General features: G+C 43.0%; 1 protein-coding gene across 2 annotated transcripts in view; it reads right to left on the bottom strand.

Moving 5' to 3' along the window:
- Positions 1 to 26,170, bottom strand: part of RAB31 (RAB31, member RAS oncogene family) — a 153,778-nt gene that overhangs the window by 74,138 nt on the left and 53,470 nt on the right. The window contains exon 2 of one of the 2 annotated variants that reach the window (XM_075585373.1): positions 5,539 to 5,691. In XM_075585373.1, the coding sequence (XP_075441488.1) occupies positions 5,539 to 5,574 (36 nt within the window). In that variant the 5' untranslated portion in view covers positions 5,575 to 5,691. Of the gene's footprint in view, positions 1 to 5,538; positions 5,768 to 26,170 lie in introns of those variants that run through there. The other variant, XM_075585372.1, reaches the window with a different exon arrangement.

Raw genomic sequence — 26,170 nt, 5'->3', positions numbered from 1 at the left:
TGGATTCATTTACCTTTATCTTCACTTTCACTCAATCGCTAATCAAGGCTGTGCTCTGCCATATAGACTGACGTATAGCCTGATTGCTACTCATTATTATTCTAAATGTCACAACTTCAACTGTCTCGTATTACAACATATTGTTGCATGGAAGATGTGTATTTTGCCAACACTCGCTACTACTACAGACTTGTTTGGGACTATCTACTGACATTCATATATGCTAACAGTGCTTAGAAAATCTGCTTATACAGACTGCAACATTGTTGATACACAACTGCTACAACTTATCTCTACGTGGGAGAACATATGTATCTACCTTTTCTTGTGACTTTTAGGTTTCAAAGTGGGTGTTTCACCACTGTGATATGCATGTACTACCTCTACCCAGGATTAGGCATGTTCTCAACTAGCATTAGCAGTTTAGAGAAACTGTTCTGATTATTAATCACTACCTGCTTACTTAATATTGTGCTCTCTGCAGGGATTTCCTGGGTAGCTGTTTCATCATAGGGATATGCTTTTTCAGCCTTACATGTATGCTTTTCTATAACTGCATATTGCCACAAGATAGGGTCTCACAGCAATTCTGTTCTACCATGTATAGCTTTATTTTCATGATGCATATGTGTGCTTCTTAGACCTGCAGGTCTCTACTCTCAATGGGAACTAATTAGACCCCATTGTCTGTAAGGGCATTTCTTTGTCATATGCTGCATGCATGTCACTAGGTTATTATTAGGTATTTTTTGTGTCCTTACATTTCCTGATTATTTTTGAGTTTTGTGCTATATTTTTTATGAGGTTTTCTGTTGGTCCTCGCTTTGGTCTTAATCTGTCTTTTTTTTAGCAATTTCTCTCGATTTTGATTTCTTTCCTTAATAAACTTTTTTGTATATTAATCATTTATCAGTGTTTTATAGTATGTGGGTTTTCTTCTTTTTGTGTTTCGAGATATATATATATATATATTATATATATATATATATATATATATATATATATATATATATATATATATATATATATATAATATATATATATATATACACATATACCCCATTTCCTATGCCTAAGGGAACTACGCGTTCTCCTGTACCTGTCTGCTCACAGGGGGCCTAAGACTCCGCTTCTGGGATCCTGGGGTGAGCTCTTTCTCTCTTGCGTGCAGCACCTTCACCTATGAGGGATCCCAGCGTTTGCGCGATAACCCCTCACAGGAACCAATACACAGTAGTAAGCAATACACCACACAATGTATATAAACTAATCTATACTGTACATACACTATCACAGATAAAACACACTATCAGGTACCAACATAGTATCGTGCAATGACCCCAATACTTAGTGGTTCCCCCAAAGTACTGACGGTCCTGTGGCACCAAAAAGCCCTGGTTTCTTTCCCAGCAATCCCTCCCAAATGTGTGTTAGCGCTACCCCCTGTAGATGTTGGTGCACAATGGGTACCTGCCTGGGTACTCCAGTACCCAGGTGCTGCTTGGCACGGTGTTGGAGCGGGTCCAAAGTAGCGGGGCCTCCAACACAATTTCCCTCTCTCCTAAGGGTCCTGATCCTCCTCGCAGTGTGAGCTCCAGCCGGAGGGTATCAACCAATGTCTCAGGGTTCTGTGGCCTGGTCCCAGGCTGCAGAACGCTGCATGGCTGTCCGCCACCGGCACAGTACTAGTACTACTGGGAAGAGTCCATATCTGGGGCCTTCCCTGCAACACTCCTCTACAGGTGTCTTAGGGCCTAACTGGGGCCTATGGGCAAGGTCTAGGCCTAGTCCAGGAAGCACAGCTACCTGGACACTAACTTCTTCCTTTGCTCCTCCGTCAACACTGAAGCACGTGCTCCACGCACGCGGAGGATATCCTGTTCCTCCAACTGCTCTAATCCCATTCGCTGGGACAGTCCCTCCCTCAAAGGATTCTGGGACTTGTAATTCCGCTGTACTCTATGCGGAGCCAAAACCAAAATGGCCACTGCAATCCTGACTGTGCAGGTGCGCCTCGCTGCTCTGCGAGACCAACAAGATGGCTGCCCCCACACTCCAGATCGCGCGGAGCTCTGGGTGATAGCCGGGCAGATCCCCACACCGGAAGCATGGTAGGGGACTCGGCTATACAGTCGTGAAAAAGAAAGTACACCCTCTTTGAATTCTATGGTTTTACATATCAGGACATAATAACAATCATCTGTTCCTTAGCAGGTCTTAAAATTAGGTAAATACAACCTCAGATGAACAACAACACATGACATATTACACCGTGTCATGATTTATTTAACAAAAATAAGCCAAAATGGAGAAGCCATGTGTGAAAAACTAAGTACACCTTATGATTCAATAGCTTGTAGAACCACCTTTAGCAGCAATAACTTGAAGTAATCATTTTCTGTATGACTTTATCAGTCTCTCACATCGTTGTGGAGGAATTTTGGCCCACTCTTCTTTACAACGTTGCTTCAGTTCATTGAGGTTTGTGGGCATTTGTTTATGCACAGCTCTCTTAAGGTCCAGCCATAGCATTTCAATGGGGTTGACATCTGGACTTTGACTGGGCCATTGCAACACCTTGATTCTTTTCTTTTTCAGCCATTCTGTTGTAGATGTGCTGGTGTGCTTGGGATCATTGTCCTGTTGCATGACCCAATTTCGGCCAAGCTTTAGCTGTCGGACAGATGGCATCACATTTGACTCTAGAATACTTTGGTATAAAGAGGAGTTCATGGTCGACTCAATGACTGCAAGGTTCCCAGGTCCTGTGGCTGCAAAAACAAGCCGAAATCATCACCCCTCCACCACCGTGCTTGACAGTTGGTATGAGGTGTTTGTGCTGATATTCTGTGTTTGGTTTTCGCCAAAAGTGGCACCGTGCATTATGGCCAAACATCTCCACGTTGGTCTCGTCTGTCCAAAGGACATTGTTCCAGAAGTCTTGTGGTTTGTTCAGATGCAACTTTGCAAACCTAAGTCGTGCTGCCATGTTCTTTTTAGAGAGAAGAGGCTTTCTCCTGGCAACCCTTCCAAACAAACCATACTTGTTCAGTCTTTTTCTAATTGTACTGTCATGAACTTTAACATTTAACATACTAACTGAGGCCTGTAGAGTCTGAGATGTAACTCTTGGGTATTTTGCAATTTCTCTGAGCATTCCACGGTCTGACCTTGGGGTGAATTTGCTGGGATATCCCTATCCTGGGAAGATTGGCAACTGTCTTGAATGTTTTCCACTCTTGAATAATCTTTCTCACTGTAAAATGATGGACTTTAAATTGTTTGGAAATGGCCTTATAACCCTTCCCAAATTGATGGGCAGCAACAATTGCTTCTCTAAGATCATTGCTGATGTCGTTCCTCCTTGGCATTGTGTTAACGCACACCTGAATGCTCCAGACCAGCAAACTGCTAAAACTTCGGCTTTTATAGAGGTGGTCACACTTGATGATGATCAATTAATCAAGGGCATTTGATTAGCAGCACCTGTCTGCTACTTAGCATCTTAATTCCTATGGAAGCAGTAAGCGTGTACTCAGTTTTTCACACATAGCTTCTCCATTTTGGCTTTATTTTTGTTAAATAAAACATGACACGGTGTAATATGTCATGTGTTGTTGTTCATCTGAGGTTGTATTTACCTCATTTTTAGACCTGCTAAAGAACAGATGATTGTTATTATGTCCTGATATGTAAAACCATGGAATTCAAAGAGGGTGTACTTTCTTTTCACATGAGTGTGTGTGTGTGTGTGTGTGTGTGTGTGTGTGTGTGTGTGTGTGTGTGTGTGTGTGTGTGTGTGTGTGTGTGTGTGTGTGTGTGTGTGTGTGTGTGTGTGTGTGTGTGTGTGTGTGTGTGTCTGTGTGTGTGTGTGTGTGTGTGTGTATAAATACTGTAAATATTACTGTGTAAAAAAGTATGTGAGTAAAAAAAGTGACAAAAACCCTCCACAGCAAAGCATATAGCAAATGGAAATATGCAAGAAGGGGAACCTGTCCTGCGCATCAGAGTACCAGCACATCCAACTAGCAAATGGAAATATAACTGTATGCTCATTTGCATGTCTTAGGCAGGTCTGCAACCCCGCCTTTCACCATTATCACCCAGCACACAGCACTTCCACTGCAGCAAGGGATTCTGGGAAATGACATGCAAATGAGCACACAGTATATATCAAAAACAAATACTCAATACCGTTCTGTGGCTAACAAAATGCTTTTATTTGTGCGAGCTTTCGAGATACACTGATCTCTTCTTCGGGCGATGTTACAATGGATAAAGCAAGAAAAGCTTTACTTTAAAACAGCCTGGAATGTATCTGTGACTGAAGCCTATCCCTCGCCCCTGTGCAGTATGCGATTTATGACTTTAGGTGTGAAATGGTCCCTGAATGTTTGTGATGTAAGAGTGTGTGTAAATATGTGTGTTAATATATATTCATAGCATGCAGCTTTTGGCCTGTGTGATCTGCATTAAACAGACAATGAGCTAATGATATATGAGACAATTCTCCCCTCATAACATGTATTTTTATTTAATCTGAGCCAGTGGATTCAGTCCACAGTTCAAGAGTCTCTAAAAAGAAAGTTTAAAGCACCCACAAAAATTATCAACAATTAGTACCGGTTGGCTGACTAATCAACTTATTGCCACTGTTGAAACAAACTGGTTCCTGATGCTGGCAGTGATGTAGGAGTTATTAAAGGAAGCTGTATACAACTATCTTTCTTCATCCCCCTCCAAGTCTACAAGATTTTCTCAACCATTTTTAAACATTTGTTTCATCATTTCTATTACGTTTTATAGCTTTGCAAATTATAGACCCAAAATACTAACTTTAAGTATCAAATAATGTGTGTATGTATAATTGTATTTATATAGCGTCCACATTGCATACAGCGTTTTACAATAAAGGGGAAATATAGTACAAACAATAGAGATAAAAGCAGCGAGCAAATTATAACATAAGGCAATGGGAGACCCGGCCTGAAGAGCTTACAATCAAAGAATGGACATTTCACACTACTATTGTTAGGAGCAAGTTGGGAAATTACATCGGATGGGTCAATTAATTCTAGAATGTCCGGCCGCTTCGGACAATATACTGTAGAATAAGGTTCTCTCTGTTGAAAAGTCCCAGAGAAAAAAATGGAGGATTTCACAATAAAGTATGTGAACAGACTGATGAAGGCAAAAATATATATCTATATCTATCTATATAAACGAAGTTGGAAACTGATCTTTTAACACCGCATCCTCGAGAATACTTCTTTCTCTGCTGCTTTGTCACTGTAAAACTAAACATCCTTTCATTAGCATTCTGGGATTTGTAGTCCTGCTTTGTGTGTCACAAAAGGCAGAATGTTTAAGAAGGGAGTTTAAAAAAAAAAAAAAACCTAGGAGTGACCCAGCTGAGTTGGAGTTAATTTTTGAACATGATATGCTGAGCGACTGTGAATGATATGCCCAAATCCTATCATTGTTTCTCTGCATCTGCTCCCCCCACCCCACATCATAAAGATTCCAAAAAGCACTCACCCCCAGCAGGCAGACTTTCAGCTCTCTGATGGCCATCCTTTAAAAGGCTTCTGTTTCTCACATCACATCATCAGGGCCAGGGGACAAAGTCTGCAGCACACTCAGATTTCCCGGCTCCGCTTCTACACTTGTGGAGCGCATGCAAATACTTTCCTGAGTTAACACACACACAAAAAAGAGAGAGAGAGAGAGAGAGGAGGTTTTAATTCCTCCAAAACAAACGGAAACCAGTCTGGGCTATTTATGGGCAGCCTGTCACATGGCGTGCAGACAGCTACTCATTTGCTGCCTTCGTAATGCCTCAAAAATGCGGCATATCCTGCAACAAAAAATACATCTTTGGGGTATCCAGGGACAGATTTGATGTTGAACCGAAGCAGGAATCATACTGCAGACGGTCGCAGTGATTTTATTTCTTATTTACACATGTACACTTTCACTTTTTAAGAAGTTTTTACGTTTTACTGGTTATGCACTTTTTTTTAACCCAGGCTGTGCTGACAAGCTGTGCAATACGGCAGACATAAGCTTATAGGGGTCTCATGTTAAAATGGACATGAAGCAAAAAGTGACACTGTGTGCTCATTTGCATGTCATTTCCCAGAATCCCTAGCTGCAGTGGTAGCATTGTGTGCTAGGAGATAATGGTGAATAGCAGGGTTGCAGACCTGTCTGAGACATGTGAATGTGCTCACAAGTGATATTTGTATTTGCTGTACACTTTTTAAGAACAGAGAAAGAGAGAGACAATTTTAACGGCAGGGTTCAGCATAGGATATCCTAGCGGTCCTATACAGTACATGCGGATACGTTTATCTCTGGGCTGCACCTTTTCTGTATACCGTGCTAACTGTGACCTGATTAGCACTACCGCTATTGACCTATTCATTTAATTTTACCCAATCCGTCGCTACTAGCACACTATCCTATTTGGGGACCTACCTTGTAGCTGTGACATAGTCCCAGGATAGTGGGCAGCTTTCTGTCTGATTTATAGAAGAAAGTGCAGACTTAGTATGGAAGTGATCCGCTCCACAGATTCACAGTCACTAAAGCTGGTGGATAGGAAATCCATACCAAACTTTACAAGGGTTCTGGTTTTCCTCACTTGCTCTCCTAATTAAGGAACAGGACTATATTGCAGTGAGGTTTGCTGCTCCCCAGAATCCAGTTTGAGGTAGACGGGCACCCCACATGTTGCAGCAACTGAGGATCTATTGGGACGCTGTCCTCAACTGACAGTTAAGGACTCAATGTTATCTCTGTGTTATTTAAACTTGGTAACTGGCTTAGCCAGCTAATATTGCAGATAGGGATATGCATGTGCATTAGACTCCTGACAGGAGTAGATGTTTCCTTTTATGGTTTATTTTTTTCTTAAAGTGACAGTGTTTAAAATGTTTAGTGTCACTAATGGAGAAATAAGCCGCTGAAGGTTGAAGGCTGAATGACCCTTGTATACACGTGTTTGTCACCCTTTTGTCACCCTTTTCAACAAATTAAACCCTAGAAGACTGTGTCACAAAGAGCCTTGGCAAGCGGCAGTGCTACATAAAGGAAGCCCTTTGCAACATAGCCAACTGGATTATGTGGCAAATCTCCCGTTTTTGAACACACCGCTTAGCTTTATCTGGTCAGAAAAGTAGAGAGTGCGTCTGACACTACAGAGGGGCCGTCTGAGTCGCCACATACAAGACTTACCTACCGGCCCATTTTTTTATTGCTGTGGTACCTTGGATCTCCAAAATGCCATTCCCTTTCTATAGCTATTGTGTTGAGGCTCTAGCAATCTAGACTCTATTGCTAACATTGTACCAGTGAGCTCTAATTAAGCTTAGTTATATACTATTGCTTTCTGTGTTTATTTGTTGTTGTGTGTCCCCTTCATTTTATCTAGTCCATATGTCCTCATTAAAGTTTGCTATTTTAGTTATCACACATGCATTCCTGATATCACATTACCACTGTGAGGATTTGCCATCCTGGTGGTCGCAGACCGTCTCCTCACCCCAACAAGCCTTCCGTGACGGACACTCAGGATGCACGGTCTCATGGTCCCAGTACGCGCGCGCGGACCTTGCGCGGCATGATCCCCCGTCCATGGATTCAGATCCCGCCTCCCGCTCTGACGCACGATTGGTGCATTCTGCCAACCTCCCTGCTGATGCGCAGTACAAGCCCCGCCTCCGCTCTGGTGATGGACAGGACCGGCGTGGGAGTGACGCGCGCTCTCGGCTCCCCCCCTGACCTCAGTGACATGCGATTGATCCCGTCCCCTCTTACCCTAAGGTCACTCAGAATCGGCATGGGAGTGGCGCACGCTCCAGGCTCCACCCCCGGACCTCCGTGATGTGCGCAGGACGGCACACAAGCAGTTCCGCCCCCATCCCCAATTAGGCTGCATCATAGGGCACACCTGTGTGCAGCAGCCTATCGGTGTTTACTTCCTGGTTCCGCCCTTGCTGGCTATTGGAGGCCCCGCCTTTATATACCTTCAGTCTGCTCTCATTCCTTGCTGAGCATAGTCAAGTGTGACGCCGTGCCTTGCTACATTCTTGTTCCGGAGACCTTGCCTTGCTTGCCTGTTAAACTCTTGTTGCCTGAACCCTGCAGTACCTTGGACTCCGCTTCTCTCCACTCCTGACCCGGCTTGTACAACCATTCTTCTGTCTCCAATCCTGACCTACCTGGCTAAGTACTCCAACGATCCGATACTCTCCTATCCTGAACCTGGCTACGTACCCCGACAATCCGCTACTCTCCAATCCTGAACCTGACTACGCACTCCGACGATCCGCAACTCTCCACTCCTGAACCTGGCAAGTACTTTATTCCCATTCCGTAATCCTGACCTGGCTTGAACGACTACTCTATATCCTAGGCGCGCCCGCGTGGCTGTGGGTCGGCGTTAACCAATTCCCTACCTCAGCACCGCTTCGTTTGTGGTGAGCTACGCGTTACAACCACTGTGTCTGGGACTTCACTTTGAAGCTGCAACCACTACTCTTGCACCATATGCTGTCTGTTACACTATCAGTCTCTTGGTCTTTAGCATTATATACTGACAAATATTCGTCTTAGACATGCACATTACTGGAGGCCTCTTTCTCGGCCTACTCTCCTTCTACGGAGTGACTCTCTGGCTCAGACATTATCTCTTTCTCGTACACTTTTTAAGAAATAATTATCAATACAAAAGGCATATCTTTCTTTCTATTCTTAAAGGAAAAGAAAATGTTATCCTATAGGCGCTTTGACCAAATACATTCTTATAATAAGAATAATATCCCGTGATATTTGTAATTTTTCAGTGAATAAAATCAAATAGTGCAAATAATTTGCAAAAAACCAGGTGACGTGCAGTCAATAATATAATCGTAATTCACAGTTCAACCTCTTTCTGAATTGTTTTTCTGAATCCCAAACGTGCAATAGTCCGGATGTTTAGGGAGCGCAAGTATATGAAATCAGAAAAAACGTGCAAAATATAGTTCAATAAGTCTGTGAATAAAGTGTTTTCTTGGTTGTCAAAATCCTACAGGGGGTATACTGTCAAATTCCCAAATCTTTTGTTTATATCCATAATCAGTGGCAAATGATGTGTCTTTAAGGTATCTGTCTGTATTTCTTGGGTCCCCAGATATGACAATCTTTGTGAAATAAGGTGAAGAACCAAATAGTGTGGACTGATAGAAAAACTTCTTTATCTAGAGTATAGATAATAAAAGGTAAGATACACTCACATGGTGTCAGCTAAAATTGCGCATTTAGTACAAATACGACCGGCTGGGATGCGTGGACATTCTCCCCACTCTCGGTCACTTCTCACTGTGTCACTGTCACCCTGGAGGATGGTGGACAGACTCCATGGGATATAGGTTCTTTCTGTATATCTCACTGTGGTTGGTGGGAGACAGACTCTATGTAATCAGAAATGACTAATGTAAATTCAAATAACAGGAGCCCTGAGCACTGGGTTCACCTTCAGACATCAGCCCATATAGCTCTCCCCTCACACACCAACTCACACTGTGCTCAGTGACCAACCATGTGTGTCTGGTATAAGTAACCTGATTAACTGACATATGTCTTTTTTCATCCTCATCTACTATGTAACGATGTAACATGAGACACACACAAAGGTCCCTGCAAAAGAGTGTGATATCTATATACTGTGTAGCCTAGCCTCCAGCCGCTACTACTTTCCATGGGCCCTACCAGTATAAGTCCTGCTAGGGAGAGGCACTGGGGTTAGATTATCTCATAAGGACCTAGTGTGCTATTGCAGTCCTGGATATATTCGCTGTATCCAGGGGTAGGCCTAGCAACAGCCTGAGGGTGTCAGCCTGGGGGAGGATACTGGTTGGGTCATATGAAAATGTATGATGCCTATCAGTATCAGACCTGCCCTGTTATGGAGCAGTGTTACAAGCCCAACCCCAGGGTATAAATACTGGCACTCTCCCAGAAATCAGTGTGTCTCTGTCTCTCTTCCTCCCCCTGTGGAGTGAACAACATCTAACTTGTATCCCACTTCCCACTAGGGGATACAGGAGGAGCACCAGAAGTGAACCTGGATTGGCCTCAAGGCAGGAAGTCAGTCTCTTCCTGAGCTGATTGCTCTCATCTAGCCCGTGCAAGGTACTCCTAGCCTGTGCAAGGTTCTTCTTACATAGTTACATAGTAGATGAGGTGGAAAAAAGACGTACGTCCATCAAGTTCAACCTATGCTAAATTTAGACAACAGATACTTTATTCTATATCTATACTTACTTATTGATCCAGAGGAAGGCAAACAAAAAAACCCCATTAAGGGGAAAAATTAATTCCTTCCTGACTCCAAGAATTGGCAGTCGGATTAATCCCTGGATCAACATCCTTCCCATGTATACTTATTTGGTATATCCCTGTATACCTTTCCCATCTAAAAAGATGTCCAACCTTTTTTTGAACAAATCTATTGTATCTGCCATCACAGTCTCCATGGGTAATGAATTCCACATTTTAACTGCCCTTACTGTAAAGAACCCTTTCCTTTGTTGCTGGTGAAATTTCCTTTCCTCCAACCTTAAGGTATGGCCCCGAGTCCTTTGTACTGCCCGTGGGATGAATAGTTCTTTTGAAAGCTCCTTGTATTGTCCCTGAATATATTTGTATATAGTTATCATATCCCCTCTAAGACACCTCTTTTCTAATGTAAATAAATCTAATTTAGCTAGCCTCTCCTCATAAGTTAGAATGTCCATCCCCTTTATTAATTTGGTGGCTCTTCTCTGCACTCTCTCTAGTTCCATAATGTCTTTTCTTAGGATTGGTACCCAAAATTGTACTCCATATTCAAGGTGTGGTCTTACTAATGCTTTGTAAAGGGGCATAATTATGTTTACTTCCCTTCCATCCATTGCCCGTTTGATGCAAGATAAGATCTTGTTTGCCTTTGCAGCTACTGCATGACATTGGGCACTATTGCTAAGCCTGCTGTCTACAAGCACTCCTAAATCCTTCTCCATCAAGGATTCCCCCAATATATCTGCATTTAATTTGTAAGTCGCCTTTTTATTCTTGCATCCCAAATGCATAACCTTACATTTATCTGTATTAAACCTCATTTGCCATTTACCTGCCCACGTTTCCAGTCTCTCCAAGTCCTTCTGAACAGAAATTACATCCTGCTCTGATTCTATTACCTTACACAATTTAGTATCATCAGCAAAGATGGAGACTTTGCTCTCGATCCCAACCTCAAGGTCATTAATAAACAAGTTAAAAAGCAGGGGTCCCAGTACCGATCCTTGAGGTACTCCACTCACGACTTTAGCCCAACCTGAAAAAGTTCCATTTATGACAACCCTCTGTTGTCTGTCCTTTAACCAGTTTTCAATCCAGGTGCATATATTATTACTGAGTCCAATTTTCTTTATTTTGTACACCAACCTCTTGTGTGAAACCGTATCAAAAGCCTTTGCAAAATCTAAGTAGACCACATCAACTGCATTACCCTAGTCTAAATTCCTACTTACCTCCTCAAAGAAACAAATAAGGTTAGTTTGGCAAGATCTATCCTTCATAAATCCATGCTGACTATTACTAATAATTTTGTTTTCCATTAGGTATTCCTGAATATTATCCCGTATTAAACCTTCAAGTAGTTTCCCTACTATTGAAGTCAGGCTTACAGGTCTGTAATTCCCCGGGTGTGATCTAGCTCCCTTTTTAAATATAGGCACCACATCTGCTTTACGCCAATCTTGTGGTACTGAGCCTGTGGAAATGGAGTCCTTGAATATTAAATATAATTGTTTTGCTATTACTGAGCTTAACTCCTTGAGAACTCTTGGATGTATGCCATCGGGGCCAGGTGCCTTATTAACTTTAATTTTTTCAAGTCGCTTATGAACTTCTTCCTCAGTTAACCAATTGGTCATTAATATGGAGGTTGTGGCTTCCTCCTGTGGCGCTACTATTGAACTTGATTCTTCCCTGGAAAACTCAGAGGCAAAGAATTTGTTTAATACCTCTGCTTTTTCCTTATCTCCAATAATCTGCCTACCCATCTCACACTGAAAGGGTCCTATATTTTCTTTTCTCGTTTTTTTGTTATTAAGGTACTTAAAGAACTTTTTAGGGTTGACCTTACTTTCTATTGCAATCCTTTTTTCATTATTCATTTTTGCTAATTTAATTGCCCTTTTGCAATTTTTGTTACATTCCTTATAATTCTGATACGATGTCTCTGTCCCTTCTGACTTAAAGAATCTAAACGCCTTCCTCTTCTTGTCCATTTCCTCCCCTATCTGTTTATTTAGCCACATTGGTTTTGACTTATTTCTTTTATACTTATTACCCAAGGGTATACACTGATAAGTGTGCTTTTCTAACAATGTTTTAAAGACTGCCCATTTATCTTCTACATTTTTCCCTGCAAAAACATCATCCCATTGTATTACTACTAGATTAGACCTCAGTTTATTAAAATCTGCCTTTCTAAAGTTTAAAGTCTTTGTTGAACCCAAGTAATCTGTTTTTTGATAATTTATTTCAAATGAGACCATGTTATGATCACTGTTACCCAAATGTTCCAGGACTTGAATATTTGTTATTACTTCTACATTGTTTGATATGACCAAAACCAGAACTGCCCCTCTCCTGGTTGGTTCCTCAATAATTTGGGTCATATAATTATCTTTAAGCACCCCCAAAAACCTGTTTCCTTTCGTTGTAACGCTAATCTCATTGCCCCAGTCTATGTCTGGATAATTAAAATCCCCCATTATGGAAACATGACCCAGTTTTGATGCCTTCTCCATTTGCAAATGTATTTTAGCTTCCTCAATCTCACAGATATTTGGTGGTTTATAGCATATTCCCACAAATATTTTCTTTATACTTTTACCTCCACTGCTAATTTCTATCCACAAGGTCTCTACATTTTCATCATTCCCTTCATAGACATCATCCCTTATAATAGGTTTTAGATCTGGTTTAACATATAGACATACTCCACCTCCCCTTCTATTTTTTCGATCCTTCCGAAAAAGAGAATACCCCTTTAAATTAACTGTCCAGTCATGAGTTTCATCCCACCATGTTTCAGTAATGCCTATGATATCATACTGCTCCCGTGTAGCTATTAATTCAAGCTCCCCCATTTTATCTGTCAGGCTTCTTGCATTAGCAAGCATGCATTTAAGTTTTTTTTCAGCCTGTACTATTGCTTAGTCTCCTGCCGTAAGTCTTGTCTTGCCTACCTTAGACCCTTCCCTGCTGCCAGACTACCTCACCTCTACCATTCTGCCTCTCTCCAGCCCTAATCTCAGAACTGTGACCTCCACCACCCTGACTCCAGCCCTGACCCAGGAACAGTGACCTCGACCATTCTGCCCCTCTCCTGACCCCGGAACCAGACCCTATTATTCTATTCAGGATTCAGATTCCAGGTATGGATCAGTCTATACTCTCCACCTCTGTCTAGCAGGTCTGACAGTAAATAGTAACATACGCGATTGTAACACATTGCACAGGCCACGCAATGGACCCTGCAGAGGTGGAGAAGGCCATGTTTGTCCTTGGCCAACTCCTGGTTAGGCACTCCACCCACCTGGATATGTTGGATACCTCATTTGCTTCCATCGCCACCACCTTACAAGCCCTTGCTACCCATTTTCTCTGTGCATGCCCGGTTGATGCCTCTTCGGCACCCATTCCTTCGGCCCTGCAAGCGGCACCCATTCCAGTTGTTCTCAATGAGCCAACTATCCCCAACCCTGAATGTTATGCTGGCTCCCCCTCTGGCTGCAGGGGGTTTCTGAATAAATGCCAGATCCACTTTGAATTGCAACCATCCTCTTTCAGTTCCCATCGCTCTTGGGTTGTGTTTATAATGTCTCTCCTGGATGGTGAGGCTCTGGCATGGGTGTCACCTTTGTATGAGAGGGATTCTCCCCTCCTTGACCACTCTGTAGCTTTCATTAAGGCTTTCCAAACAGTGTCCGACACTTCTGGTTGGGAGCCATCGTTTTGCAAATTCAACAAGGGAAACACCCGGTAGGCCACTAAGCTGTCGATTCTGGACATAAGCTGCAGAGACTGACTGGAATGAGGGAGCCCTAAAAGCTGCCTTTCGGAAAGGTCTTTCCAAGAGGCTCAAGGATGAACTTACCTGCAGAGACATCCCGGCAGACCTAGAAGGACTGATCACACTCTGCATCTCCTTGGACATCCACACCCTGGCAAGGCAACAAGAGCAGAGGTGGGATCAGCAAATCCTGTTGGTCATTCCAGAACCTCACCCTCTGAACCTCCTTCCAGTCCCATCTACCATTATGGAGGAACCCATGGAGTTGGGGGGTATGCAGCTTTGGAGGACATGAAGCGCCTCTGTACGACTGGGTTTTGTCTCTACTTCAGTGAGAATTGGCATATAGCTTGATCCTGTCTGAAGAAGTCAGGAAACGCCAAGATCTAGAGGAGGGAGGACCTTCTCTGGACATGTCAACTTTCTGTCCTCCTTCTCCATGCCATCTGATGTTACCCATCTGCCTCTCCAGGCAGGGGCGCTCTTTGTCAACCTGGGCATTCGTGGATTAAGGGGCGGCAGGCTCCTTCATGGACCAGGCTTTTGCCCTTCGTGTCGACATTCCACACAAATATAAATCTTTGCCTATGACTATTGTGACCCTGGATGGCAAACCGCTGGGGTCCAGCATTATGTCTTAGGATACTCTTCTGCTCACAACTACTGTCGGGGTACTTCTTCATGAGTTCATGCAGCTGGATGTAATTCACTCCCCAGCCACTGATATTATTCTGGGACTCCCATCGCTGTCAGTTAACAACCCACAGATCAACTGGGTATCGGGCCAGGTGACGGAATGGGCCCCCTCCTGTAGGTCCAAGTGCCTGGCCATCCCAAACACCTTGGGGAACCTTCATTGCTCTGAACCAGGGGCATTAATGGGTCTTCCTTTCACCTACCAGGCTTTTCATGAAGTTTTCAGTAAAAGGCAGATGGAGGAGCTACCCCTTCATCGTTCTTTGACTGTCCTATCGATCTGCTCCCAGGGACAGTTCCTCCGCATGGGCGGACTTATCCATTTTCTGAACCAGAGACTGAAGCCATGAAGGCCTATATTGAAGAAAATATGGCTCGCAGATTTATTCAAAAGTCCAGGTCCCCTGTGGGGTTGGGCTTTTTCTTTATCCAGAAAAGAGATGGGACCATTATGATAAAGAATTGCTACCCACTCCCTGTGATTCCGGAACTTCTCGATCGACTTTGTGGCGTAACAATCTCCTCCAAACTCTATCTAAGAGGAGCCTATAACTTGGTTCGAATCAGGCAGGGGGACAAGTGGAAGACTGCTTTCAACACCAGAGATGGTCTCTATGAGTATCTCATCATGCCCTTCAGGCTATGTAATGCCCCCGCAGTTTTCCAATTTTTTGTCAATGAGGTCTTAAGAGACTTGCTGGTTTCTTGTATCGTCATCTATCTCAATTACATTTATTTTTTATAAGACCTTGGATCAACATTGTCAGAAGGTGAAGGTGGTGCTTTAATACCTTTGTGAGAATCAACTTTTTGCCAAGTTTGAAAAATGCGAATTGGAGAAGTCCAGTCTTGCTTTACTTGGATACATCATATCTGCTCAAGACTTCCAGATGGATTCTGCCAAGGGACTTAAGCCCATCCAAAGGTTCCTTGGATTTGCGATCTATTATCAACGTTTTATCCAGGATTTCTCAAAAATAGTCGCACCTATAACGGCCATGACTAAAAAGGGGTCAGAGCATGTTTCTTAGTCTCCGGAGGCACAAGCTGCTTTTCTCAAATTAAAGAGACTCTTCTCCACAACTCCAATTCTTATTCACCCGGACCCTCTCCATCCGTTCATCCTCGAGGTCGATGCTTCCGATGTTGGTGCCGGTGCAGTACTTTCACAGAGAATGGATTTCCACTCATATCTGCATCCTTGTTATTTCTTCTCTAATAAATTCTCTGCAGCTGATCATAATTATGATTTCGGGAATCGAGAGCTCTTGGTGGTGAAGATGGCACTGGAAGAATGTAGACATGGTCTCGAGGGAACTTCAGTACCTGTGACCATACCAACGGATCACCTTAACCCGGAGTACCTCGTTCGGTCTGTAGGCTGAACACCCCCCAAGCGAGATGAGATCTCTTGTTCACCTGCTTTAACTACATTCTTTCTTTTAGACTGGGATCTCTGCAGTTCATTTGGACCTGGTATTAAATGTCATTACTTTATATTGATCCCGGTGTGCCATGTGTATATTCTATATTGTTTTTCTGAGATAACCTTTGGGAGATATGTATTAGGAGACTCTGGGGAGTGACTTCACGCGCACAGCAGCAAAGGGTTCTACTATCATGACACATAAGACAGCACGAACCCGGATTCCTTGATTGTCATCCTACAATTGTTATAATTAGGTCTGTTTTGATCAGTTAGTTTATCTATTTGCTTCTGAGAGCAAGGAGCTTAAGCTTTAAGCAGCCATCTTGGTCGCTCTCAGCCAGGCCCCCAAATTCAAGCTTTTTAACCAAAAATCCTTCTTCTTGTGTAGCCCCGGTCCCCTTGAAGCCCCAGAGACCCCCCTCCGGCGCGCCGAGCGGTCGCGGGTGCCGCCGGAGGCAGCGACGGACCCGCCGGCACACAGAAAAGGTGGGGGCCAGAGCAGGGAGTGTTCCGAGCCTCGGGAGGCTCTGCGGCGCACCCGGCTAGCGGGGGCTGCCATTGTATACGCGCGCGCATGCGCAGTGATCGCACATGCGCAGATGAGGCTAGGGAGCTGCGGCGGCCATTATACAGTCGCGCATGCGCAGTGGAATCACGCACATGGCCCCAATGTTACAGAGGCCTCCACGGGACTACAATTCCCATGAGGCCAAGGGAGGCAGGCACCAGGTGCCTCATAGCGGCCAATGGGAGGGCTGGATTAGGGAAGGCAGGAAAGGGAAACGTGGGGGAGAGGCCACGCTAGCCAGAGGGCACCGGAGGAGCAAGGGAAGAGGTAGTGTGGGTGCAGGGGGTCCGTGACCCACCTGCATAGGTTAGATCTTCCCTGTAGGCCCTAGGAGTTTCCCTGAGTCACAGTAGATTGTGTGCTGCAGGGACGCCCTGTAGTGATAGCATACCACCCCTTACTGTACAACAGATAGGGCAAAGTGTGCGGAGCCAAGGTTGTTGCTAATCATCTGGGACCAGACGGCTGGACAGTGCGACATCGGAAAGAAAGGCGCTGGATCAGCGGATCCTTTTCAAAGCTGTTACCGGTTACTGCAGTGACCGGAAGGTATTTACAAAAGTGCACCAACACCGGTCAACAGGCGCTGATCCCGCCTTAGGGAACACTCTTTGGGGACACTAAGAAGAGTGGCCAAAGGACTGAGCCGAAATACATATTACAGTACTTAGACACGGTGTGGGGCACGCGGTGACGGGACAGAGACATTACTCCTTAAGAGAGTGGCCGAGCCACTAACCGTATAAGAATAGTATAATAAGTGTGGGATATGTGTTTCGTTATGATTAAGTAACAAAGGTTATTATTGCGTTTCAGTAAATTCAGTTCAAAGCATGTGTGTGTTGCTATGGTACTTGCCCAGGGGAATCTTACATGATGGGGATCCTGGGTAAGTGGAGGCGCTGCCGTTAAGATAAATGTTACCCCAGGCTCCCAGTTAGCGGATGCTCAGATCTCCTGGAGCCACAGGTGTGTGCAGTACCCGTAGTCACTCTAGAGCGTAGGAAAGAGGCTACACTTGCAAACAGGATAAGACCAGCTTTCTGGGTGGGTCTTTAACCTCCTCTCATCAATCTCTAATTACACTTTTATGACTAAAGGGAAAAAAAAACTTTAAAAAGCTGTTTGGACATATAAAATGTCCTATATCTTTATTCCTATAATATATCTTCGGGTGAATTTGCTGCATATAACAAGACAATTTCTGGCTCACTCCTAAATGTAAGCCTCTAATGGATAATCTAATGTGCAGTCTCATAAACATGTAATATTTGGTATTATTTGATTCGTCTGATTGTAAATGACACAAACATCTGTGTTATTCTTGCGAATTGCTGTCAGACCCATGATAACTTTATATTTAATAAGCCTACACAATCTTTTGGACTATTGTCCAAGCCCCACCCCCTGGCATTTCCAGGAACACAAAGGCATCCCGTTCAAGTTATACTTAAAGGATATCTTATGTCTACTGTCAGGGAAGACTTGTGACACCATATTTCCATCCCTCCACTTGCAAAACCAGGCATTGACCCCAGGTGACCTCATTTTCTGGACAACCACATAAAACTAGGCAGAAACATACCAAAAACAATTAATGTATTTTTAAGACCATTTTTATTTATTTATAATATGTTTTACCAGGAAGTACCTCTTGTTTTCAAGTATGTCCTTGGCACAGAGTTATGATAATATATGGTTGCAAAAATGAACAGTGGTAATACAGTACATTAAATTTACAGACAATTCATGGACAGTTAGAGATAATATATGATCATGGGCGTACGTAACAGTTACAGACAAGGTTAAACTTGTGTTAGAAGACCTGCTATGTGTTGTTAGACGACTTTAGCCAACCCAGCAACCCAGCAGCAGTAGGAGCAGCAAACAGTTCTCTGCCTTTGGGGCGACACAAATGTAGGCTGAAGGGGTCCCTAATCAATTCAGCTGGGCTTTGAAATTCCTTTGTCCAGAGTCATAAACACTGCAGAGGGTGGGGCTGACGAAACACATAGCAGCACGAAATCTCAGATGTTAACATTTAGCATGCTGGTTCTGTGCAGAGTGGAGCAGTAAGTAACATTTGAAAGTAACATTAACCTCTCAAGTGCCAGATTTATTAAAATACTGAATATATCATGATATATACACAGTGTGCACCTTTTCCCCCACCCTAAGTGAGATATATAGCTACTGGTGTACTCTGGTGCTGGTGCATACCTGTTTGGTAGAACAGGAGGCCGGAGAACTCTGCCATGGTATAGGTAGACATCAGGACAGGCTCTCAGAAATGGTTCTTCTGTAATCAGCTCAGTGCCTCCATCCTGTGAGGATCCTGGTGTAGCCAGGATGCTCCTCACAGGCAACTCTTCTCATGTGCTCAAGCAGCAAGCATCACACTAGGGATGATATAACTGGGTTTTATTGAATACAGCATAGCAGTACAGGCTCTAATCCCTGAAGGCAGTACCCCGGGCATGAGGCCCTGAGCACCCCTCCTCTGCATATCTTACACCCCAACATGGCAAGGCTTCTGGTCACTCCTATCCAAGAGAGACTGTACTGGTGCTTCCTCCACTCAGCCCAGAACTAACTCCCAGAACCCCTGCCCTAACCGCTAGAGGGAATCCCCCTCCTTCTCAGGGGAGTGGCTTGTAAGCCGGCCTCCTATCAGTCTTAGCCCCCCTTGTAATACCAGGCTACTCCTGAACTTTATTAGGTTACACACATAACAATACAACCAGGCCCTGCAGGATTTGCTCCCAACACTGCCCACTCTTTACTGGGACTTACAGTGCTAGAGGGGCCAGAGAATTAGTAGCCCTAGACGACTTGGCTACACATACATACATACATACATACATACATACATACATACATACATACATACATATAACAATGAAAAGAAAAAGAAAAGCGTCCCAACTCAGCACTCAAGTATACTCAGAACAAATATCAAAGAAAATTATGATTTAACAGCACAAATAATCAAACATAAAATACAAAAAATATTAAAACAAACCCTGACATCCTCTTGTGATAGAATATGTATCAGACTGGGGAAATATTTTTTGTATGTTATGTTTGATTATTTGTACTGTTAAATAAATCATAATTTTGATATTTGTTCTGAGTATACTTGAGTGCTGAGTTGGGACGCTTTTCTTTTTCTTTTCATTGTTATATTACTTCTAGTACCTAGCACCGTTAGTGGTTATTATATTACTAATTTAAGTACTCATTATTTGCTTAGTCTGTTGCAGGCAGTTTGTCTTGTTGTAATACACACACACACACACACACACACACACACATATATATATACATATATATATATATATATATATATATATATATATATATATATATATATATATATATAGCCAAGTCCTCTTGGGCTACTAATTCTCTGGCCCCTCTAGCACTGTAAGTGTATCCAAGTGCGGGCCTAGCAACAACCAGAGAATGTCAGCCTGGGGGAGTATACTGGCTGGGTGACATGTGCAGATGTGACACCTGTCAGTATCAGATCTGCCCTGTTATGGGGAAGGGTTACAAGTCCAACCAACCCCAGGGTATATAAACTGGCTCTCTATTAAAAGAGGTTGTGTCTCTTTCCTCCCCCTGTGGAGTGAGCAACAGCTGCCCTGTGTCCCATAAGGGGATACAGGAGGAGCACCAGAAGGAAACTTAGATGGGCCTCAAGCCTTAAAGTAACCTTCCAGAGGAAGCAAGGAAGGAATGCACTACTGTAAGAACTAACGAATGCAATAAATACCATGGAACCATATGCAAGTGTGAATCACTGTATGGGGATATGGAAAGGTGTCCGCATGGACCATCCTACTACTACAGGATCCTCGCTGACTAGAGGCACTGCCAACGAATAAGGTACCCTGTAAACATGTCCTGACTATCCCCACATCATCGCGGAAGTACTCAGCCCTCCTGTTACCTCACAGGTATGCACAGCATCGCATGAAAGACACTAGTAGCAGACCAGATCTCACTTAGGGTGCGGGTAAAGGGGCTACATATACTATATAAAGCAATGGTTCCAAAAGTGCTTTGATTTATTTCAAGGTTTTGGGAACACATTATAGGGTTCCCGGGATATGTAAAACTTTCTTTACTACAGCCCCTTTCTGAGTATGAGGGGCCTACAATGCATTGTGAATATATATTGGGAATATTATGGGACTGGCACCAGTGAAGAGACTTAAAAACATGGTGTCATGTTTGCAGTGTTTCTTTTCTTAGAGCTTGATATATAGCCCTCCATATATTCATATACACTGTAGCTAATAATAATATTAAACACAGGTACAGTCCATGTTCCAGCTGTCACCTATGAAATGGGGGACTGACTGACTACCCTGGTAAAAATACACACTATCTATATGAAATCTTAAAGATGCACATCTGCCACATGCGTGTCAATGAGCAGGTTCTGTAGACCTTGCTCTACCCATGTCAACTGGCAGTTCTAAAACATACAGAAATCTCTCTCTATGGCTCAAGGGTAAAATTAATAAGTAGGTACAATAAGTTTATGTAGCTGAGCTCCAGATCAGAACCAACACTAATAGCATCTTAGCCCCTGTTACTAGTTTTAAATACCTGGGCATATGGTTTGATTCTCATTTACCATTTGAGTTGCACATTGATACTCTGACATCCAAAACCTATGCCAAACTAGGTGTACTTTATAGGAACAAATCCTCTTTGCTGGTTAGAAAGCGCATTGCACAGCAGATGCTAATATCAATTATAGACTATGGGGACAAAGTATATGGCAGGGGAGTGAAAACTTTTGCAGCTGCGCCCCCCTCCCCTCCGCTGGTGCTCGCGCCCCCTTCCTTACTTTGATGCGGCGTCAAATGACGCTGCGGGGTCATGTAACGTCACGTACATGACTCGCAGCGTCATTTGATGCATGTGACGTGACGTCACATGACGCCGCGTTGCCATGTACACGAGTGACGCCGGCAGAGTCAACGTAATTATAGCGTTGCAGAGGCCTCACGCGATCCCCCGGCATTTAATTTAAATGCCTCGGGAAAGAGCGCGGGGCCTCTGCAACCGCCCGCACCCCCCAGAAAAATCTCACGCACCCCAAACCCACTTTGGCAAACTTGATACCCTCTGCAATTCAATATGCCATTTTGTATGCAACTACAACATACATCACTGCGAAATGCTCAAATAACTAGATTGGTCATCACTTGAGTCTAGGCGCAAAGTTCATCTTTCCTGTCTTGCCTTCAAATACTTTCTGGGCAAGCTACCCATCTATTGGAACAAGCTCCTCACCCCTACCACATATAATAATAATAGTTTGTTCTTGTATAGCGCTACTAGTTTTACGTAGCGCTTTAAAGAGACATTTTGCAGGCAAAGGTCGCTGCCCCGTGGAGCTTACAATGTGTTTGGTGCCTGAGGCACAGGGTGATAAAGTGACTTGCCCAAGGTCACAGGGAGCCGACACCGGGAATTGAACCAGGTTCCCCTGCTTCAAACTCAATGCCAGTCAGTGTCTTTACTTATCATCTGAGATCTGACTCCAAAAGACTGTTCATGGCCCCAGGTTCAACAAAGTACTGTACCTCACAACTGGAATAATATACCAGAGTCTCTCACAGCCACCACCAGTCTAAATTCTTTAAAAACTAAAGCTGTCTCACATTTTAATCTGGTCTGTAACTGTTACATACGCCTACAACATATATTATCTCTCAGGTCGCGATTATAGTGCATGCGTGCGACAGCGTGACATCACGCGCGCACAAAACATGCACTAGACTGGAGGCTATTGTGAGGCGATCGGGAAGCATGGCGGATGCGTCACGCGGCTGGCTCGCCCTCATTGGCTGAACCGCTCATGTGGCGCGGCCTTGACGCGAACAACAATTTGAATTGTATTTTCAAAATTTGTGCGTGCGCAGTTGCTCTGCATGCTCGTGCGCACTATGGGTGGCCTCATTGAGGAACACACATTTGTGTTTGGGGCGAGCGGCATCATGCATTGCCTTGTATATAATGTATAACCCTGCTCACTTAATGTAACAATGTATTTGTCACGATAACTCTGTGCACAGGACATGGTTGAAAACGAGAGGCAACTGTCAATGCATTAATTCCTGGTGAAACATTTTATAAATAAATAAATGTACAGTTAGGTCCAGTCACACCAGTGTGCGCGATCCACAAATGTATTTGTGCAGTTTTATTTTTCCTTCAACATCCTGTTCCAATGCTTCAAGTTGCTGGGAAGGATAGTGACCATTTGAAGTGGTTCCTGGATCTCAATGTAACCACATTGCTTAACAGACATTACACTTCTGAATTGTTCTTGCCATTACTTATCACTGCTCCCGTTCTGCATTCTAAGCTCCTGGCGGGTACAGTACATTCTAACTGGAAGCTCACTCTCTACCATACATAATCAGACCTGTCAACTCTCACTGACACGGGATTAGACTCACCGATTTGTAGTATTATAGATTTGGAGTCTTACAGATAAAAAAAAGAAAATCAGTACTTTTCCATTTAAATTTCCTTTTTTGGGCAAAACCCCCAAATGTCATTGATTTTAGTGCCTGGAGCTTAACATCTCTGTATTCTGCATACCATTAATCTCTTTCTCTGTAGTGTTGTACGTTTGTTCCATGATAGACAACTAATTCCAGAGAATGACATCAGGGTTTTCAACTATAAGACTCATAATCCGCATTTATTAATTACAATAAGATGAAAGCACTCCCCCATATAACACCTTCTCTTCTTTTTCCTTTGTTATGTATGTTACCGACACATAGCTGAGGATAGCATGCCAAAGCCATTCTAAAGTCACTGATAATTTAGACAAAGGCAGCCATTTTATTAAGAGGTAAATAATACACTTGACTAACCTTAAAAAAAGGAACCCTCCTTTATTTTAATCATTGCAAAGTCCCTTTGCTGCAGTTTTTAGCAATCCCGTCATTTTTCAATTCTGTTTGTTAAATTCTGGAGATATTAGTTGCTGAAAATGTGCCTCCCTGGGAGGTTAAAATGGCCGCTGCCATTCACGCTCATGAAGGCAACTGGTTGCTATAGTAACAGCTAATGCTAGGGAAATATGTGACTACTTCATTTTTGTTTTATGGAAGACTGGTGCTTTAATGGTTTTTTTTCTGTTTTTATTTTTTAGAAAACAGAAGGATTTCAGAATGAATGCTGTGATCAGAATGAAAAAGAAGAGAAAATAAAAAAAGGAAAAATCTTGTTTTTCCAATGAGTAAGCAGAAGGTCACCTTATCAGCAGGCTTCTAGATTATTCCCTTCCTCTTCCTTTGATCCCAGTTGTGTAAATAAACTTGAATGGTTAATGAAGAAAAATATATATAAATAATAACTATATAACTGTTTAACAAACAATGTCAGCATTGTCCGTGTATATTATAGTGCAAATCCATGGTTGTCTTCTACAGAGCCGTGCACACTTTTCTCCCAAATATGCAAACCACTCCAAAATTTGCCGGTTTATCACTACAAGAAAAATAGAAATTTATTCATAGTTTGCAAGCAGTTCAACAAGTAAACTAAAAAAACTCATGTATGCAACATGTTGAGATTATCGGGGACACATCTGAGATACCTGTGAAAAAGCTGCCGAATGTGCAAAAAAATCTAATCTTTCTACAGTACTTGACTCCCTTACTCACTCCCTCATTCTCTCTGCTTCCTTCCCTAATATATATTTTTTATAGTCACATTTTATATACGTTATTGTTCTATGGCTATTCTCTTTCCTATTTGCATATGACGTATGAGGGATTTATAATTGCTACCACAGCATCCGTATCAAGCTTCCATAAGCTAAGTATTATTCTGAATTATATACCGGCTGGGTTACTAGATTTCTACCACTCCACAAGTATTAATATACATTTGAAGTCTCAAGAGCATGGATGTACATTTGGTGCAATAAGATCAGCGTTAATATCTTATAAATAATTACTCTGTAAGGAGTTCGTATTATTTCCAGTGCATCTAGATATTAGATCAAAACCAGTAATTGATGTAAAGCACACTCTTTAAGGAACACGTGGTGTCATACATTTAGATCGCACAATCAATACCATAAAGGTTGCACAAAGAGACATTGCAGACTGGTCATACAAAGGTATTGAAGCATTTTTGTATTGTTTTCTTTCCATATCTATTGGAGAACACCTGCATCATCATCCAGAGTTCAAACGCCAAGGAGGACTTTTCTTTCCGTACGGTTATCAAGAAGGATTTTTTGGACAATCCTTCAAGTCTTGTAGGCTGCAGGACACTGGACATTTCATAAAATTGGTTTTGTATTTATTACGTGTATATACAGTACCATACTGTGACTAAGGTTGTACTAGCGCTAAGGTTGTGTTGAGTTCACATTCTGATTAGTGTTTGCGACTGCTGTTCTGTCATTGGCTCTTACCTGGTCATGTGACGCGCCATTGCACCATAAAAATAAATTCTACCGTATCCCCAAGCACAGCTCCGGTCCAAGTGCATGCACGCAACAGCACTTAGGACGCATCCATCAGAAACAAGGTATTTAAACATGCGCACGTCTCTACACCCTGGCCGCAGCCTTAGAGGGAAGATTCCCTAAGCACTGCTCAGAGGTATTGCAGTGTAAACTGCTATTTAAGTCGGATAGGGGTTCAATATAACACATCAGTGCTTAGTGAATCCTGTTCAAAGTGAGATTTAGATGGAAACAAAGAAAGAGAGAAGTAAGAGAGGATAGGAGAAGGAAAGGGATGTTAAGAAATAGGCTGCAAGAGTAAGTGCTGGAATAGAAACAGGAAGCCAGAATAACAGGCAGCACAGGACACAACGTCAGAGCAGACAGTAAAGATTTAATAGAAAATAAATGTAACAGAGTGAATAGAAAAGTAAGGTTCAAATAGAAAACAAAAGCACAACTGAGTTAGGCCTCGTTTATAGCTGTGGCATCAGTGCATGCGTGTGACGGTGTGACGTCACTTGCACGTGCAAAGCCTCCACTGCAGGCTGGAGGCATTGGGAGGCTACAGGGAGATGTTGACGTGAGATGTTCGCCCTCATTGGCTGAACCGCTCACATGACGCGGCCGTTGCACGTCAAGAACAGTTTTAAAAGTCTGTTCAAAATTTGCGAGCTTGGACGCGTCGGTCGCGCACACTATGTGCGCGCTCAATGGACAACCTAAATTTGTTTTGGCGCCGCCACTATAATTGTGGCATTAAGTATAAAATAAATTGTATTTAAAAGTGCAGACAATTCAATTATGACTTACATACTGTAGGAGTAAATACAGGCGGTCTCCAATCATTGTCCACAAATGGTG

This window comes from Ascaphus truei, chromosome 2, assembly GCF_040206685.1.
Source record: "Ascaphus truei isolate aAscTru1 chromosome 2, aAscTru1.hap1, whole genome shotgun sequence".
In the NCBI taxonomy this organism is placed as follows: Eukaryota; Metazoa; Chordata; class Amphibia; order Anura; family Ascaphidae; genus Ascaphus; species Ascaphus truei.
The sequence above is the reverse complement of the archived record's forward strand: the minus strand, read 5'-3'. Positions and strand labels throughout refer to the sequence as shown.